The 14828-nt window shown below is 37.2% G+C and overlaps 1 protein-coding gene across 1 annotated transcript in view; it reads right to left on the bottom strand.

Annotated features, from left to right (window-relative positions):
- LOC113067207 (copine-8-like) overlaps positions 1 to 14828 on the bottom strand; it is a 49594-nt gene that overhangs the window by 17035 nt on the left and 17731 nt on the right. Inside the window, exons 5-13 of the mRNA XM_026239522.1 lie at positions 10102 to 10141; positions 9192 to 9268; positions 7148 to 7211; positions 6251 to 6354; positions 5845 to 5949; positions 4605 to 4646; positions 4443 to 4518; positions 3364 to 3417; positions 2932 to 2993 (exon numbers count right to left, since the gene is read on the bottom strand). Of these exons, the coding sequence (XP_026095307.1) occupies positions 2932 to 2993; positions 3364 to 3417; positions 4443 to 4518; positions 4605 to 4646; positions 5845 to 5949; positions 6251 to 6354; positions 7148 to 7211; positions 9192 to 9268; positions 10102 to 10141 (624 nt within the window). The remainder of the gene's footprint in view (positions 1 to 2931; positions 2994 to 3363; positions 3418 to 4442; positions 4519 to 4604; positions 4647 to 5844; positions 5950 to 6250; positions 6355 to 7147; positions 7212 to 9191; positions 9269 to 10101; positions 10142 to 14828) is intronic.

Raw genomic sequence — 14828 nt, 5'->3', positions numbered from 1 at the left:
GGCCCGTGTCTACATGATGGCCAAACGTTGACTCCTGGGACCAAAACCAAAGACAATGTGACTGCCTTCTCATGTGCCAGGTATGCTGTTAAGAGAAGGCAGACATGACAAGCCACAATGAACTTCAGTTTCCTTGAGCGTCACTTGCCTGCTTCTCAGGAGACCAAAGGAACATGCTAAGTGCAATGCACACTTCACAATGCATAACAAGGGACACATCATCAATGACTGGCTGATATTAGTTCACTCATGAGAGTTGTTGTGTGCATACAGGGACATGTTCTTGGAGCACCTAGACTGATTGGGAGAAGGTCAACTGGAAGAAGAGTAAGCTATCCCCTATGCAGATCATCTCTGTTCTCAGTGTGGAGTTAGACTGAGTCACCATGATGGCACATTTCTGACCATGCTCAGTCAGTGCTGAACTGCTAGAATAAATTCAAGTACAAGACAGTGGCTCCTCTCAAATATTTCCAAAGATTTCTGAGGCATCTGGCATCCTCAGTCACTGTAACATCATGTAATTTAAATTTATATATATGAGACTGCTTCAGCAATTCTACATGACTGATTCACAAGATGGGCATGGTGCCACGTCACATATTGCATTTCCACCACTCATGTGTGCTGTCGTACATTCAGCCATTGGACGGACCTTTCATTTCTGTGGACAGGTGTTTCTCTAGAAGTGTCCAGATGTATCATAGGGAACAACATATGCTTCCAAGATAGGCTGGGGCACTGTATACAAAGTGCATGTACCCTCAGGTTCCTGGACAGGATCCATACTGCATTGGCACATCAGTTTTCTAGAGATGTTCATTGTGATTCTAGCTTTAAAGAGGTTTTGACCATTAATTCAAGACAAGCATGTGTTGGTCAGAATGGATAACACAGTAACAGTAGTGTATATCAACTTCATGGGGGGCATTTGTTCTTGTTACATGTCACAGCTTGCCCGCCATCTACTCCTTTGGAGTCGGCAGAGACTCAGGTCTCTGTAAGCCACTCACATTCCAAATGACCTCAATCGTGCAACAGATTTGCTCTCACAACAGGGTATGCTCAGAGGACAGTACAAAATCTATCACCGGCAATGAAAGACAGATTGACTCAAGTTAGAGCCCCCTCTAATAGGTGGTTATATGCTCTGAAGTAGTGCTTTTTCATTGCTTTGTGCTCTTGGAAAGACCCGATGAGATTTGGTTTTGAATCAGTCCTTTTTTTTCCTCCAATAAGGCCTGGAAAGGCATTTGTCTCCATCCACCTTAGAACTGTCTGTAGCTTCAATAGTAGCAAATCAAGATACTGCGGATGGCAGATTGGTGGGAAAGCACAATCTTTTAGACTCCTCAAAAGTGCAAGGAGATTAAAACCTCCAAGACTGCATCTCACCCCTTCTTGGGATCTCTCAGTGGTCTTACAGGCGTTGCAGGGAGATCCATTTGAGTCAAGCTTAGTGCCATTGCTGAATCCTCGAATTGAACTGCTGGTTTCATCTGGCCAGAGGAGAACTGGCCCCCCGACTGAGCCTGTTTCTCCCAATGTTTTTTCTTCATTCTGTCACCCATGGAGTTTTGGTTCCTTGCCGCTGTCGCCTCTGGCTTGCTTAGTTGGGGGCACTTAATTTCCAACGATACTGTCGACTTGATTGCACAGATACTATTTAAACTGAACTGAGTTGGATGATGCCAATGAATTCAATGATGAACTGCCTTTTTGCATTATTGACACACTATTGCTTTGTCACAATCTGTATTGTCAAAAGCGGTATATAAATAAAGGTGACTTGACTTGACTCTCTATGAAGCCGTCCCTCCTGACTGCGCTAACCTCTGTCAAGATGGTGACCTCTGTCAAGAGGGTGAGTAAACCTTCCAGCCCTCTCTGTTAATGAAATGCTTCTGGATTCTTGCTTGTTCCCACTACCCTGTTTAGGGATCAAATGTTAACCCTTCAAGCCCTGCCTCCTAAAGAGGGAGACCCATCCTGGTCTTTGTTGTGCCCAGTGCATGCTTTATGCATATATCTTGACACATACACAGAGTTTCAGGCAATCTGAACAGCTCTTTGTCTGCTTTGAGGGACAGCAGAAAGGGGAAGCTGCTTCCAAGCAGAGAATATCTCATTGGATTGTGGAAGCAATTCCCCTGGCATATCAATCTTGAGGTTTTGGAAGTGAGGGCGCACTTAACTAGGGGTGTTTCTGCCTCTTCGGCCTTAGTAAAAAATGCCTCATTAGCAGACATATGTAGAGCTGTGGGCTGGGCTACACAAAATACCTTCACCAGATTGTATAAACTGTACATGGAACCAGTTTCATCTTAAGTTCTGAGTACCAAAAGATGAATCTAAATGACTGGTAGGGTGTAGAGCTTGCATTCAGTGCCTTTTCATTCTGAGGTGATAATATGTGCTGTTTGATAATGGATAACATTTTTAGTTTCCCCTGAGTGAACAACGGACCCCTGTTCTCTTTCATTAGAAGAATAACGTGCATAATAGCACATGGACCCCTTATATGCCCAGATGGTTGAGCATTGCCAGGTGTGCAAATCCTCCCAAGAGCAACCCCTAGTGTCAGAATTTTGACATAATGTCTGCGTTCCATCAATCAGGGAATGAGGGTTATGTTAGTAATAGAGGCATCATTGCATACTGTTATATATATATATATATATATATATATATATATATATATATATATATATATAAAAGTTAAGTGACATTTTACAAATAGAAAAAAATAAATAATATGTTAACAAAATGTAACTGAAAACTATGTATTTACCAGTAAAATATAGGTTTTACTTAGAAATAAATATACATCTTCACTGTCAGTTATAGGTACTGCAATATTTATAGCTTACATCTGGTACAAAATTATGGTATGTAATTATGTAATAAGTGCACAAACACACAAATACTGACCCTCCTTTGATGTAGTCCAGAAATGTAACCTCGACATCGATGAAGCAGGACAGCAGAGTGACCTGTCAACATGAAAGTTTGGTAACACTTCCTATGTAGAGTCCTAAAGGGCATCATCACACTTTCAATAAGCAATGCATACTTTAATCATAAATGTCATATCAATATTCATGCTCAGGGTGATGATGTAACCCTCTAGAGTCACGGAATCAGGGCAGACCAGTGATGAGCTACATCAACATTTATGAATATTTATATGCACAGCTTATGAAGGCATTGTGCATTGCTTATGAAGATATAATGTAGGACCTTCTATGAGAAGTCTTACCAATAAGGATGTTTGTTTGTTACAAAAAAGCATGTATTGCTTTCTTTTGTTCTTCTTTTTTACTTATTAATTAAACAGGAAGATTTAGTTCAAAATTCACTCACGGTTCCTGAATTTAGATATTTCTTCTTTTTTTTCTTTTTCTTGGGGTTCAGCACCTGCAGAAATACAGCAATGTCAGACAAAGAATGTTGCTTGAATCTTAGTGGTTGAAATGTCAAATGGTAATATGTTTATATGTATATATAAATTCCTTTTAAGAATGTGTGAATTATGTGGCAAGAAATTTAACCAAAGTGAAGAGGATACTGATTTTGCAAAATAAACAAGATCATCAGAAGCTATTGGTAGAGATGAACGTTTGACTACTTTGGGATAGACCTCTCGCTATTATCTAAGGTTCATGTGCTGCGGTCAGTTTTCATAAGTGTTCTTGTCTCTTGTGGGTTTGAGTTATGCTTCAGTGATGTGGAGGTCAAACAAAAGATGAGATTTCACAGGGATTGGGGACAAAATGTCACAGTAAGGCCAGAAATATACTTTACACTATAACGTAAATACAGACACAGTTCCCAAAAAGAGTTATATGCATATGAATACTTTAATATCATATCAAATTAGATATGTAAATGTTCCTGTAGCTAACTAAAACATTTAAAATTAAATTTTAAACTACAGGTTTTAAATAGGAAAACTAATTGACGAAAAATATTTTCCAATGCTACATATTAAATAAAAAGTAGCTTCAATACTTTTAGGGCCGTTTCATAGTCAACACATCTGTACGCATACGCGTCCCCGAGGCTACGCATCGTTACGCTTCGGCCGCCATTATGCGTCGGTGCGTAGCCAAATGTGTCATCCTAGTTTTTGATACGCAACGTGCCGATGCACGCAATACGATAATGAGAGGTGTATTGCATACTCGCATCGCCCGTGACGCTTTCATCCACTGTTTAGACTATGAAAGGGAGCGCGTCGCTCGCGTTGCTTGCTCGCGTTTCTCGCGTTAACTATGTAAGGGCCCTTAGTTACTCCCCAGCACTGTTCCTTAGGCCTCAATTACACACTCATGAAGTAATGTCAATCTCTGCATTAAAAGCTAGGATATTTTTAAAAGACATTTATGATATTTTAGGCAGACGTGTTTGAAAAATACATGAGGAAAATGAGAGTGGCTCACCTCCCATACAGTAAACTGAGAGTGGCCTTTAGAGAGCTCCCTGTAGCTGGTGCTGAACTCGCCGATGTAGTCATGACTGAAAACACACACACACACACAGTCTCATGGCTTATCTTGATGCATCTTATCTTCAGTATAACAAAACTATTATTTATTTTTTACCCTCCATCTCTGTCCCAGTCATACACTTCGATTTTTATTGCTCTGCAAAAAAAAGAAAAGAAAGTTAAGTTATTTAAAGCATGTATTATATAGGTCAAGTCACCTTTATTTATATAGCGCTTTAAACAAAATACATTGCGTCAAAGCAACTGAACAACATTCATTAGGAAAACAGTGTGTCAATAATGCAAAATGATAGTTAAAGGCAGTTCATCATTGAATTCAGTGATGCCATCTCTGTTCAGTTTAAATAGTGTATGTGCATTTATTTGCAATCAAGTCAATGATATCGCTGTAGATGAAGATAGGTCACTCTATTTTGATGTTAAGTATTTTTTTTAAAGATTAAGTAAATTTCTTTAAAGATGTTAAACATTCTATCAGAAAAATAATGTCTTTGTCACGTTTAGTTTTTGTTTCTGTTTAGATTTCCCTGTTTCTGTTCCCCTGCCTTGACCTAGTTTTCCATTGTTCCCTGATTAGTTCAGTAGTTTCCACCTGTGTTAACTAATCATCTCATTAGTTCCCTTTTTTTGGTTCTTGCTTATAAGCCCTCAGTTCTCCCTTAGTCTTTGTCCGTTCTCCATCATGTTTAGTTGTGTTATCACTGTCTCCTGGTTCCTGAGTGGTTTATTAAAGTATTCCAGTCGGTCACAACACTAGTTTTATTATTATTATTATTATTAACAGAACATCTATCTTTTCTATTATGAATTGTTTACTAAAAATATTTGTAACAGGGTTGATATTGTAAGTTCATTACCAACTGGCCAACTTATAAAACATAAAATAATTAAAAACATGCAGAATTTATCTGAAATAAAGTCATTCTGACATTTTATTAAATTTTTTATTAAATGGAGTAGTTTATTATTTTAATAAGAGTATTGTAACAGGGTTGACACATAAATAGGGTGACCATAAGTCCTCTTTTTCCAGGACTTTTGCCAGGATTTCTATGTTGCCTAAAATATCCAGGTTTTGGCTTTGTTTTGAAGCGGCACTGCACAGACAGATCGGTGTATGACATCAGCAAGAGCCATTTGAAAGCATAAGGAGGGTCTGCTCTCTATAGTTTTCGTGGTACTTTGGTGCCATAAACTAGTGTATATGTATATATATGTAATAATTGTGTATATTAATTTATATTTGTTTTTATATGCTAATTAACACCTCATTCCCACCAAGTCAATATCCTGTTCAGTGTCTTTGAAGCTCAGAGGTCTAATATTTGACCCACCTGTCATAGTCCCCGTTACACAGAGCTCTGACTGGGATCTTGAAGGCTTGCCATACAGGGTCCAGCGTGTTTTTCACCACCTCCGTCTTATGACAGATGGTAAACCTGAGAAACAGGACATGTCAAAGAGGAGGAACCACAGCATGGGCGGTGAGAATCAGTCAGTGTGAAATAGGGTCTTAAATAGGTCACGTCACGCATGCATCATTTACTGCAAGTCAAAATGTGTCAGAGAATACCAAGGTTCGAAGACAAGACATTAAATGAGAAAACCAATTTCAATCTCAAATATGTTCACAATATTAGACATCAAATGTAGCATTCAAATACATCTGATATAAGTACAGATATAAAGAAAAATAAATTGCACATCTCTCATTCTATTGGAGGAAAAATAAAAACTTACGTTCCATCTTTATTGCTACGGTAAAAGACCAAGAAAGGGTCTGACTTTCCAAAGAAATCTTTCTTGTCCAGTTTGTTGCCACAAAACTGCATCAATACTGACTCCTGATTTAAAAAAGCACACAGACTGTATGATAATGTTCGGTAAAAATGTACGAAGAGAAAAGAGGAGAACAGAAGAGAAAAAGAGATAAGAAGACAATGAGTGAATGTCACACATGAAAAGATGAGATGAGACAAGAAGAGAAGAAACTAGACAAGAATATATAAGGGAGAGAGACAAGAAATTAAAAAGGAAGCGATTAGATGAAATAAGATATGAGACAAATCAAGAAGAACAAACTAACAGACAAGAATACACAGACAAAAATAGACTTCATGAGAAGAAATGAGACAAGACGAGAGGACATGAGACAATGGTAGATGCGAAGAGAATGAATGAAGCCAGAAGAGACGAGACAAATAAAACAAGACGACAAGACAAAAACATAAGATGAGAAGAAATGAGACAAGAAAAGAAGACATGAGACAATATGTGAAGACAATAAATGAAACAAGAAGATACACAAAAAAAGATTAGATATGATAAGATTTTAGGCAGGAAAAGAAGACATGAGACAACGCAATACATGAAGAGAAGAGAATAACTGTGACAAGAAGAGACGAGGCAAATGAGACAAAAAAAAATAGACATGTGTAGAAGACTACAAATGAGAACACAAAATGTGATAAGAATAAATGAGACAAGACGAGACAAGACAATGAGAAAAGAAAAAAAATCATACAACAAGAGACAAAACAACATTACATATGGAGAGAAGATAGGACAAGAAAAGAGAAGGAGAAACTAGGAGAGAAGAGAAAAGACGAAAAGATAAGTCAAAGTCAGACGACCTACCCTGCAATTTCCAAGTTCTTCAGCTTTCACAATAATAGTTCCACAGTTTTTGCCAGGAATGCCTCTAAAGTCAGAAGGAACATTGTGTGATAATGAAGAAGCTCAGACAATATTGTTCCTGACATCTACCACTTCAGGAACACACAACAGAACAATTCTACAAAAGGTTCAGATCCTACAAAGGGACGTCCTGGACACTTAACCTTACCTTACTCCAGGAGGACTGATCCTGTTTTAAGTGCACTTAACAACAGAACTTTGCTTTGGAGGATTGTGCTTGTTAAAGGAGTCATTAGTAAATATGCTGACTGTGTTAAGCAAATGCAAACATTATGTTCAGCCCATGCTGTGTGAATGAATGAACATTAATAAGTGAGTGTCCCCTTTCAACTGTTATGAATGCATAAATAAATGAGTGTTTGTAGAAGCACGAGTGTTTGCTGTGCTCTTATATAAGTCTACACTCAAGAAGCCCAAGCCTGAATTGAATTTAAATTGTATGGACCCAACACTTCAGCATCCTGCGCAAGTGCCTGACAAAAGTGAACGATGAAAGATTTTGAAGATGATTTGATGAGAGAACAAACTTCTGCCTTACTTACACTAAGTAGTTGTGGGTTATGTTATAGCGGTTAGAGAAGCAGATCTCTGCTAACCGAAGACATGTCTTTAATCTGCTCTGGATCTACACATGTCCTCCGAGGCACTCTCCTAAATTAACCTGAAATGTGCAGCATTCCTCCAGGAATTACTTACAATCAAATATAAAGAGAGCGAGAGTATCACCAGAATAGTTCAAAGCTACAAGCTAATCATATTGAAAAGCAGTTCAAACTTCAGTCAAGCTTCCTTTGTCATTTTAATTAATGTGTGGCATGGACACATTCCCAAATTTGACTCATATTTACACATTCTTACTGGGTGAATATGCTATATGCTACAAGCTAACATAAACTATTTACGAGGGAATTTCTATATTTGAATTACATTAAAACTACATACGGAGACAGATCTTTATTATTTAAAAATGTGAATTTTTTACAATTTGAAATTGAGTAAATGAGTAAATGATTCAATTTTCGCTGAATTAGAGTTTAACTGCTTACTCCTGCATTGGTTTATATCAACACAGAGAAGTGCCACTGTAAATGCGGCTCTGTCAGGAATGATCACTTAATCAAAAATTAAATGAATTATGCATTTCCGTGAACGATTTGATGTAGCGCTTCCATTGTAAATGCTTCTAAATGTATTTATCTGTAACTGCAGTATATGACTAAATGAATGTTCACAGAGGTCTGAGTGAATGAGCTCTGGTTATGTAACACTCATCATGCCATATTACCACACACACAAACAGACAACATCCATACACACATTATACACAAGCAAACATGACCGTTTGTACAGGATATGGGCAGCATGTTTATGTTTATGACATAAAGACACAGCCATGAACATCAAGATTTTAAAATGATAAAATGTGCATTTGCCTTCACTAGTTCATTGTAAATAGTCTTGCGATGTGACAAATTACTGTAAGTCAAATATTCCATTCAGTCTCTCACTAAATAGTTCATGAAAAATGCATAATACATATTATTTGAAATGTGCAGTTTTTATTTTTATACTATACTGCACCATAAAACATGAAACATGAAATTGAAAATTTTGTAGTAAATTTGAATATATTTTACATTTGGTTCAGGAATGGTTTCAGTTCTAAAAAAAAAATAAAATAAAATAACACTTCCTTGCCCAACTGAAAAGCAATTGGATATGCAGTTTTCAGGGTATGCAAATTCATTTAAAGCCATTTTAAAAACAGACCCCGATTAGATTAAGGTATTTTTTTTTACGTTTAGCCAAATTACAAAATGTATATATGCAGAAAAAATATGTCCTTCTTTCATACAGTAAAACTGAACTGCATTATCTGCCCATATAAACAGACAAACTCAAAATGACGAAATGTTAGGTAAGAACTGAATTTTTTTTCAACACTGTGATTCAGAGAAGTGTGAGGTTCAATCGCAGGACTTACACAAGCGATCTTTCCATACGACTACCCTGAGAGCCCACCACCTCTCCGAGAGTACAGCACATCTGGCCCAGGAAGTCCTGTAAACACACACAGACCGCATTCATATTTAACATCATTTTCATAATATTATAAAGCCTTACATTACATTAGCAGAACAGAAAAGTTGTTTCAGGGCAGATTGTTGATGAAACTGACTTACTGTTTGTAACAATATGCACACATCGATACGATCAGGACTGTGTATTAATTTCCAGTAGATAAATTCAAGACAAAATCAAGCTGTGCTCAGAAATGGGTTGCATTTAGAAGTTAAATGGTTTAAGCTAGTAATTGTTCTCTGGTGTGAACAATATATAACCAGCACTCTCTAGATAATAAATTAACATATAAATGAACATTTCCTTTTCAATGTAAAGTTTATGTTCATGCTGCAGTCTTCCATGTCAATTCATTTCTTATAATTAATTTAAATTCATATTAGATTATCATGAGCCTGGGACAAGAACACATTTTAAGAGTAATATAATGAGGGAGTCGGTCAATAAAAAAAATAAAATAAAGAGAAGGCAGAAAGGTTTGCAGATGCAAAGGCAGGACTGGAAAAAGCAGACAATCTCCTGAATGACTGTGTCCAGCATCTCTGAACATCAATCCCACAGGGGCATTATGGGATATAGAGTAACCCATGGTTCTGACCCCACAAAATGCTTGGATAAATCAGGATAAAACCCCCATGATGAGGGTTAAACAAGGTGTCTGTAGGGCCACTTACACAACACAAGAAAATACTATAACAAGTCTTCTAGTTCAATCCACTCTTTCTCTCTCTCTCTCTCTCTCACACACACACACACGCACACATACATACATATGATGTCCATCAGCTTTACTTTTACAGGAAAACACTTACATGTTTGGACAGGTTTTCACTCTTTGAGTCGAGGTCATACCTAGAAATAAAAGGAAAATTCTGTAAATGACGCTCATTGAAATGCTTGTAGAAATTAAATTAAATTTATGTGGCTCAGAATAAAGTGCTGCAGAAAGGAGTCCTTAAATCTGGAAACATACAAATATTTACACTTCTGGTATCAGACAAAACTCAAAGTCAAGGTTTTTGTTGTTTTTTTTTCTTTCTTTTTTTTCCATTACATCAAACAATTTCGCTTTTTACTTCTGCTTGTTGTTTGCAGGCTACTGTAAAGATTATGAAGATTAACTTGATGAAGAAAACATGTAAGAATCATAAAGTTGTTGGTCACAGATCCAAAAGTAAATCGAAAAATCCTATTGGTCTTTTGTCGAGGGAGCCAGGGTGATACTAACTTGGAAGCCAACAAAACTAAATCATCCACTGCAGCACTGTATTGCAAAAATAACTAATCACATTTTCAGAAGAAAATGTCGCTGATGCTTGTCCATACAAATGTTTCCACCATAATGTGGTGGCATTATATAATATAAATATCTCATGGCAGTTTGTAACTATTTTAACTTTTTTAGTTTCCATACAATCTCATCATACATTTTCATACAGTCTACTTACACATTATTAAACATTAGTTTTAGGGCTGGACCTGTTGTTATGGATGGACTTTCAGTTTTTTTTTCTGTTTTCCTAAAAATCATGCATTTTTGTATTAATCAAACTGTACTGAATCATAAAAAACACACATTTTGCTTGAATTTTTGCGCACACTTTATGTCCCTCAAAATTAAAAATTATGTTTCTAAATTTTAACCCTGAAGACGATTCTAGAATAGGTGTATTCAAGAAATTGCATGTAGAAATGTCATGTTTGATGTATGTTTAAATAAATATATAGCACAAATGACTTAGCAAGCAGTAATGACACTGCCACCGTCTTCCATTGTTGTAGCTAGCTTTGCACAGTTCTACCCTAAAAAAGGTACACTTTACCTTCAAATCATGTTATCACTTTTTTCTGTGCAGTTTACTGTAGGAGCTAAAATATGTCAGCGCTTGTTTTTTTTTGTGACATTCTGAATGAACACGAGTCTGTTGTTCACTGGCAGTTTAAATGAAACCTCAGTGACTGGCAACAACCTACATGTTTGAGGAAAAATCTGTCATGTTGGGATACATGTTATTTTCCTCTCAGCATGAAGCTACTCTCTCTCTCTCTCTCTCTCTGCTTGTCTCTTTCTTCCTCTTCCTGTGCAAAATGAGCAGCATCAGCACATGTGCACATATTTCCAGCCACGGCAGAAAAGATCGATCGCTAAAATCAAGACATGCTTTTACCTTTTACCTCTTATTTTAGGCAATAAGATCATGTCAGTATACTGCATGTTTCACTGTGGCCGAGTCTAACTCTATGTCAAGAATCTAACACAGTCTGAGGGCTTTGGTTTAGGCTTGTGGGTGGATTATTTATGGTTATTCATGGGCGTCGGAACCATTGCACTTTTTAAGAACAATGATATTGGACCCACTCACTTTTACCATCTCTAATTTAGTGCATGTCTATTAACTTTTCAGAGCACAGTCATTCAACTTCATTGCACTTGAGGAATGCCCTAATAAATTAAACACCATTCTGCATTTTGGCCTTGAGTTCCACACGGCTGCTTCCTCAAATCCATTCCACTTGGCTTATTCAGTGTCCATATAAATTAAACTCCATTCCATATTTTTACTACTCACGTTTTCTGCATTTCCACGATACCGTATGTGTGTCTGTGCTGCTATTGTATGTGGTTGATAAGGTGTTCTGAGGGGGTTTGTGTTTTGCAATGAGTTTGCTAGGCAGTTTAAAGTGGTTGCTACCTAAGTAACGAATTTAGGATATATAAACAATGTGAACGTTGATTTTAAATGTTTTGAAACTGTCCAGTTTTCGTGTTATGATTATAATATTATTTAATGGTTACAAAAAATGTCTTACTAACTTTATTTTTACCCAAAATATAACTTTATTTGAATGTTTATTTGAATGATTTTGTTATGTGCTGCTGACCTACTGGTCTGTTGCTGATTTTGGAGATTGGATTTTCCAGGGGGTTCTGTTCGCCTTTTTGGTTTGGCCGGCTGTAACGATCTCATGACTGTTTGAACTATGAGCTTTGGATTGGCTGAATTTTTCTGCCTGCACCTTTCCTGACCTTCTCACCTGCCTGACTCTGTCTTTCGTTTTATGGATTAGATTTGGCTATTGGTGGACTGCCCCAGACTTTGACTTTACCTGCTTGACCATCCTCCTGTCTCCTCCTGGTCCAGAACTGGTCTGGAGCCATTGGTTTGTACTGTGTTTATTATTGTGTTTCAATAAATTGGAGTTAGGCATTCTTCTGTTTTTGGGTCCTTTCTTCCAGAAATTGTCACACAGGCCAGACATAGACCCAGTGGAAGGATCTCCTTCAAGGAAAGAAACCTCTCATCAATAATACACCTGCTTAGGCTGGTGAACCAACTAACTGCCGCTCCTTTATCATTTAGTGTGAGGTGTTGTTTTCTCTTCAGCGTGGACATATGCATTGGAGTCAAAAGTTTTATATCATCATGCTGATGTCTGGTAGACCCCATGACTTGGGTTCTGCTTCCATCAGACATTGAGCAGAACTCCCCGATTCTTCTTCTGTTCACTGGCTATAAGAAGCACCTTTTGCAGCTGATTCTTTCTGCCAAAGAAAGACAACAACGCTTGTCTGAAGGCCTCAGTTTGAAGTGCGGTGGCCATGGCTATCTAGCTGCATCTTGGCCAGCAAAAGCCAGTGCGCATCAGTAGTTAGGGGAATTCAACCTCTATTTCCCCAGTTCAAGGATCTCGTACTCTCTTGCCGGTGACTGTCATTAAGAATGGTACTTCCTGTTCAGCACACTGACTAGGGAGCTGAAGGGAATTTTTTTTTTTTTATAATGATTGGGCTCATTTACCTTCTTCCCATTCACGCTCTTAATCCTCCCATCACTGCTCATTCACTGGATGGCAGCCAGGTCATGATTATTTTGTCTATAACTGGCCAGGTGAGTGAAATTACCTCTGGTAGCTACTTGGAGCTGGAGCTCTATTTAAATAAATCCCCTGTAGCTCCCTTAGTGCTTGGCCATCCTTGGCTTTCTTTGCAAGGTCCCCTCATTAACTGGGCACACAATTCTATTTGTCAATTTTTTTGTTTCTGCTCCTCCTTCTCTGTCTCTTTCTTTGTTTCAGGAGGAAGAGATAGATTTGCCCTGGGTTCCTGTCATGTACCGTGATTTGCAGGTAGTCTTCAGAAGGTCCGAATCTGCCTCTCTTTCACCAGATTTACCGTATGATTATACCATCGATCTCCTCCCAGGCACTTTCACGCCTCGTGGTTGTCTTTTTTCCTTGCCTGAGCGGCAGGCAATGGAGAAAGATCTGTCACAACAGGCAGGTGTCCAGCAGCTACTTGAGAATCAGATATTTGTTAAGGTGGAGAAGTGGTTTTCGCTTTTGGGTTCAATCATTTCAGGGTAGGGGATTCGCATGAACCCTGCAAAGGTGAGAGCCATCTCTAACTGGCCGGTACCTGACTCAAAAAAGAGTTTACAACAGTTCCTGGGTTTTGCCAATTTCTATCTGAGATTCATCAGGAACTTTAGCCAGGTAGCAGCCCCTTTGACAGCTTATAGCAGCTCAGAGTGCTTTTGATGAATTTAAACGTAGATTTACTTCTGCTCCAATTATCATTACACCTGACCTCGTTCGCAGTTTGTGGTGGAGGTTGAAGCATCGGAGGTAGGTCATGGGGTAGTTCTTTCTCAAATATACCCTCAAGGTAATAAGCTACATCCTTGTGTTTATTTTTTTCACCGTATGTCTCCTACGGTAACACTTTATAATAACTGCATGCTATTAATCATTAGTTAAGCATTAGGAAACTGTTAATTCATCATTTATAAAGCATTCATAGACATTTATAAGCAGTTTATAAATACAGATATAAATGCTTTATACCTGATTTAAAAGAATATCTATAATGTATTTAATAATTGTTTTTTCATACTTTATTAATGATCAATTTATCATTTCTAAATTAAGTATAGCATTATTCACACACCAGTTATTAAGGAGTTGTCAGTGGTTCATAAGATCACTTAGAAATTGTAAAGTAAATGATTAATAAACTATTTAAATGTGCATTCATACATCTTTTTATTCAGACATATAGTAATAGTTACTTATAGTGTTAATAAATGGTTTATTAACATGTATTTCTACTGTAATTCAGGGTTAATTCAGGTAGTTGTTAGTTAACTATTTTTGTGAGCTCATCTAAAGTGAGGAATATTTATGCCTTGTAAAGCTTTTACAAATGAGATTTAAAGGCTGTTAATCTTTCTATGTTCTGTATCACTGTGTTGTCTTTGTTTCTGTTTTTTGTTTAGAAGATAACTGAGCCTTTAAATATCCTTTATAAATGCTTTACAAAGCATAACTAGTCCTCACTTTAGATGAGCTCACATAAATAGTTAACTGACCACTACTAAATGCTTTATAACTACCTGAATTTACTACATTTCTTGTGATCTTATGAATCACTGGCAACTCCTAAATAACTGGTTTGTAAATAATGCTATACTTCATTGAGAAATGATAAATTGATCATGAATAAAGTATGAAATTACACATTATAGATATGCTTTTTAAA

This window comes from Carassius auratus, chromosome 50 (genome assembly GCF_003368295.1).
Source record: "Carassius auratus strain Wakin chromosome 50, ASM336829v1, whole genome shotgun sequence".
In the NCBI taxonomy this organism is placed as follows: domain Eukaryota; kingdom Metazoa; phylum Chordata; class Actinopteri; order Cypriniformes; family Cyprinidae; genus Carassius; species Carassius auratus.
This window is presented reverse-complemented; position numbering and strand designations above follow the sequence as displayed.